Source organism: Corvus kubaryi, unplaced genomic scaffold, assembly GCF_017639235.1.
Source record: "Corvus kubaryi isolate FWS band 111438036 unplaced genomic scaffold, C.kubaryi_AGA036_p1.0 36923, whole genome shotgun sequence".
Classification (NCBI taxonomy): Eukaryota; Metazoa; Chordata; class Aves; order Passeriformes; family Corvidae; genus Corvus; species Corvus kubaryi.
This window is the reverse complement of record NW_024580982.1, coordinates 19,964-24,355: the sequence shown is the minus strand read 5'-3', so window position 1 is coordinate 24,355 and position 4,392 is coordinate 19,964. Positions and strand designations below refer to the sequence as shown.

At 59.1% G+C, this 4,392-nt stretch overlaps 1 protein-coding gene across 1 annotated transcript in view; it reads right to left on the bottom strand.

Annotated features, from left to right (window-relative positions):
* LOC121660777 (alpha-soluble NSF attachment protein-like) overlaps positions 1-4,392 on the bottom strand; it is a gene marked incomplete at its 3' end in the record, with an annotated part of 7,312 nt that overhangs the window by 876 nt on the left and 2,044 nt on the right. The window contains exons 4-8 of the mRNA XM_042020232.1: positions 2,885-2,931; positions 2,237-2,314; positions 924-979; positions 404-488; positions 23-127 (exon numbers count right to left, since the gene is read on the bottom strand). Of these exons, the coding sequence (XP_041876166.1) occupies positions 23-127; positions 404-488; positions 924-979; positions 2,237-2,314; positions 2,885-2,931 (371 nt within the window). The remainder of the gene's footprint in view (positions 1-22; positions 128-403; positions 489-923; positions 980-2,236; positions 2,315-2,884; positions 2,932-4,392) is intronic.

Here is a 4,392-nt window from a genome sequence, read left to right as displayed (position 1 = left end):
CCACATTCCCACATTCCCGTACCCGGGCGTTGAGCATGTCCACGCAGAAGTGGCAGAGCGCGGCGCGGAAGAAATGCTCCTTGGCGCTGTACTTGAGCAGGGGGCTGTCCATGGCCACCGCCCCCACCTGGAATTCGGCGTTCCCGGGAATCCCGCGGTCACTGGGGCCGGGCCAGCCCAGGGATTGGGGGTGGAGGGAGCCCCGGGATCGAGGATTTGGGGGATTTGGGGGGGTTTGGGAGAGGAGGAAATGAGGGGGAAAAGGGAAAGAAGAGGAGGAGGAGGAAGAGAGGAGGAAAAGGAAGGAAAAGGAAGAGAGAGAGAGAAGGGAAAGGGGAAGGGAAAAGGGGAAAGGGGAAAGGGGAAAGGGAAGGGAGGAGGAGGAGGAGGCCGAAGGCCAGACCTGCTCGTAGATGTCGATGGCGCGCGGGAACTGCTCGAGCTGCGCCGCGTACGCGGCCACCTTCAGCAGGCACTTGTTGGCCGAGCTGGGAACCGGGAACGCGGGATAGCCCGGCCCCGGAAAACCCCAAATCCCAAAATCCCAGCCCAAACCCCAGAAATCCCTCCCCAAATCCCAAAATCCCTGCCCAAACCCCAAAAATCCCACCCCAAATCCCAAAATCCCAGCCCAAATCCCAGAAATCCCTCCCCAAATCCCAGAAATCCCTCCCCAAATCCCAAAAATCCCTCCCCAAATCCCAAAATCCCTCCCCGAATCCCAGAACCCCTCCCCAAACCCCCCAATCCCCCCAGGCCCCCCCCACTGCCGGGATCGGCCGGGATCCGCCAGGATTGGCCGGGGAGGATGAGGAGGATGAGGAAGGACCAGGAACCGTCCCCGGACGGGAATGTGGGGCCGGGGCCGGGGGATCCGTTGGGATTCGGGGCCGGGATCACCGGGATCCCTCGGGATCCGGTACCTGGTGGATTCCTCCCCTTTGTAGTAATCGGCCGCCTGCTCGTAGTGGGCGATGGCCTGGGGGGAAAACCGGGAAAAACCAGAAAAAAACAGGATCAAATCCCGAAAATCCTGCGTGAGATCACCCAAGAGTGCGATGGAAAGGGAAAAATCCTGGGAAAAACCTGGGAAAAACTGGGAAAACCTGGGAAAAACTGGGAAAAACCTTGGGAAAATGGAAGTGCTTCAAGCAAAATGCAGAAAAATCTCCAATTCCACTCTTTTCCCAGGTTTTTATGGATCTATCCACCCTTTTCCCGGGTTTCTTAGGGAATTAATGAGGAATCCGTGAGCAAAGCTGGGTTTGAGGAGTGAAAATGAGTGAAAAGTCTGGGAAAAGTGGGATGAGAATCCAAGGGATGGGAGAGAGGGGCTGGAATGAGGGAGGGGACGGGAGGAGGGATTGGCATCAGGGATGAAACCACGGAATTCCCTGAATGTGGGCAAAATTCTGGGAAAATGGGGATAGAAGAGGGATGAAAGTGCTGGAAATGGGGATTAGAATCCACGGGAACGGCCCAGAATTCCAAAAAAAAAAAAAATAGGAACAAAGTCAAGAACATGGATGGATCAAATGGAATAAACCGGGATCAAATGGGATGAACTGGGATCAATCCACCCAGAATTCCCAGACAAGCTCCGTTGGTTCAGGAATAATTCCATAAATCCCCGAATTTTCCATCCCCGCCCCTCCCCCACCGCTCCCGGTGCCCGTTCCCGGTTTCCCGCGGCTCCGGCCGCCCCCGCTCCATCTGCTCCCGCCGGGATGGGGCCGGGCCGGGCACAGCTCCTGGAAAAATCCCAAATTCCCAGAAAAAATCCCACCCTCCTCCTTTCCCAGGCCGGTTTCCCGGCGTTTCCCGGGGGAATCTGGGGACTCCCCCGGATTTTGGGGAGTTCTCTCCTTCGGGGCGAATCCCTGCGGAAAATCCCGGCTTTGTGAACCCTTCCCGATCATTCCCGGGTTATTCCGGGATTCCTCCAGGGCTGGGGAGAGAAATCCTAAAACAATCTGGGAACTGAGCTTGGAACCCCCTGGGATTCTCTGGGATCCTCTGGAACCCCCGGGATCCTCTCCAAGATCCCCAGGGAAGGGAATTCCACAAAATCCCTTTTTTCCCTCCTTTTTCCCGCCCGGGATGATCCGGATTCACCCCCCCAGCCCCAGGGAAGGGGAAAAATCCGGGATTCGGGGCGATTCCCGTGGGGTTCTGCGGGATGGGGAGGGGAGGAGGGCCCTGGAATTCCCGGAATTCCCGGAATTCCGGGATTTACCTTCTCGATGTCCACCAGCTCGGCCTCGTAGATCTCGGCGATGGAGACGTGGTGCCGGGCAGCGATGGTGAAACGGCCCTGGGAGAGCGGGAACGGCCCCGGAATAACGGGAATGGCCCGGGAATAACGGGAATATCCCGGGAAAAACGGGAATGGCCCGGGAATAATGGGAACGGCCCTGGGAAAGTGGGAATATCCCGGGCAAAACGGCCCAGGGAGAGCGGGAACGGCCCCGGAATAACGGGAACAGCCCGGGAATAACGGGAATATCCCGGGAAAAACAGGAATGGCCCAGGAATAACAGGAACGGCCCGGGAATAACAGGAACGGCCCGGGAATAACGGGAATGGCCCAGGAATAATGGGAATGGCCCGGGAATAACGGGAATGGCCCGGGAAAATGGGAATGGCCCGGGAAAAACGGGAATGGCCCAGGAAAAACGGCCCAGGGAGAGTGGGAACGGCGGCCCAGGATAACGGGATCAGCCCAGGGGAAAACGGGATAATCCCAGGGAAAAACGGGAAAACCCTGAGGGAGAAGCACCCCAGGATGATCCCGAGGGATCCGGAGCCCCCGGAACGGGAAGGAAACGGCCCCAGATCCCAAACCCTGGCGGAGCTGCGGGCGGGAGGCCCGGGAGCGCCTCACCATGTCCGTGTAGATCTCGATGGCGCGGAGCAGGCAGTTCACGGCCTCTGGAAAACCGGGAAAAGCGGGAATGGGGCGGGAACGGGGCCGAAAGCCTCGGGATCGGAGCCCAAAGCCTCGGGATCATCCCCGGAATTTTTAGGGATGGGACCCCCCGGGTTTCGGGGATCAGCCCTGGGATACTCGGGATCAGAGCCCCAAAACCTTCGGGATCAGAGCCCCGAATTCTGGGACTGGAAACCCCCAAAGCTTCGGGATCAAAGCCCCAAATCCTTGGGATGGGCCCCGGATTCCCGGGATTGCCCCCCCCTTCCTGACGCTTCCGGGAGCAGAGGCCGCGGCGTCGGGATGGGATCCCCCCGCCTCGGGATCGCAATCCCGGATTCCCGAAGCGCAGCCTCAGTTCCCAAAACCTCGGTGCCTTCAGGGATCTCCCCCCCTTTCCTCGGGAATTCCAACTCCCTCCAAGCGAATCCCGAGACATTCCAGGAAGTTTTCCCATTTCCAGGCAGGAGAATTGGGATAAAAACATTCCCGGATTCGGCAAAAGCCTCCGGGAGATGAAAATTCCCGGGTTTTTTTTGGCTCAGGTTGTTCTGTTATCCCTGAAAACCACCCCAAAAACCGGGAATGCTTCGGGGAGGGGGGGAGGATGGGACATCCCGAGGCGTTTTCATCCCAAAAATCCACCCAAAACTCCGGAATTTCCACCCCTCCCCCCACCCCTCGGAGCCGCTTCCAGCGGAAGCCAAAACCCCGGGAATTCCACCCAAAGCTGGGCTCCATCTGCTCGGCTCCAGGGGATCCCTGCCGAGGGGGGCGGGGAGCGAATCCTGGCTCCGCAATTCCGGCTGGAGCCCAAAAACGGCCGGGAAAGCGGGAAAAGAGCCCCCCCTCCCCCCACCCGGCACAAATTCCATGGGATGAGGCCAAAACCCCGGAGATTTGGGGAATTTTCGGGATTTTCGTGGCTCTGGTCGCCGTGCCGGAGGCGGCATCCGCCGGAATTGCGATGGGAATGCGGAGCCTTCCCCCGCAGATCCGCCCGGCCGAGGGCTGGGGGGGGCTCCGGGGCAGCTTTGGGGGAACTCGGGGGGATTTTGGGGCATTCGGGCCAATTCCAGGAAATTTTGAGGGATTTTGGGGCATTTGTGGCTCCTGTGGCCAGGCCGGAGCCGGAACCCTCTGGAATTCGACGGGAACCGGGAGCCTTTCCCTGGGGATCCCGGTTTTTGGGGCTTTGGGGGGGGTTCTGTGGGATTTTATCGGGATTTTCCAGGGTTTCCGCCCCCCACATCGCCCCCGGACACAAAAACCCGTGGGAGTCCCCCCCAAAATTCCCGGAATTCCCGCTCCCCACCCTGCGGATGGGCCCTGCAGGGCTCCGAGGGGGGTTTTAGTGGGATTTGATGGGGTTTTCGTGGGATTTGATGGGGTTTTCATGGGATTTGATGGGGTTTTCATGGGATTTGATGGGGTTTTAGTGGGATTTGATGGGGTTTTAGTGG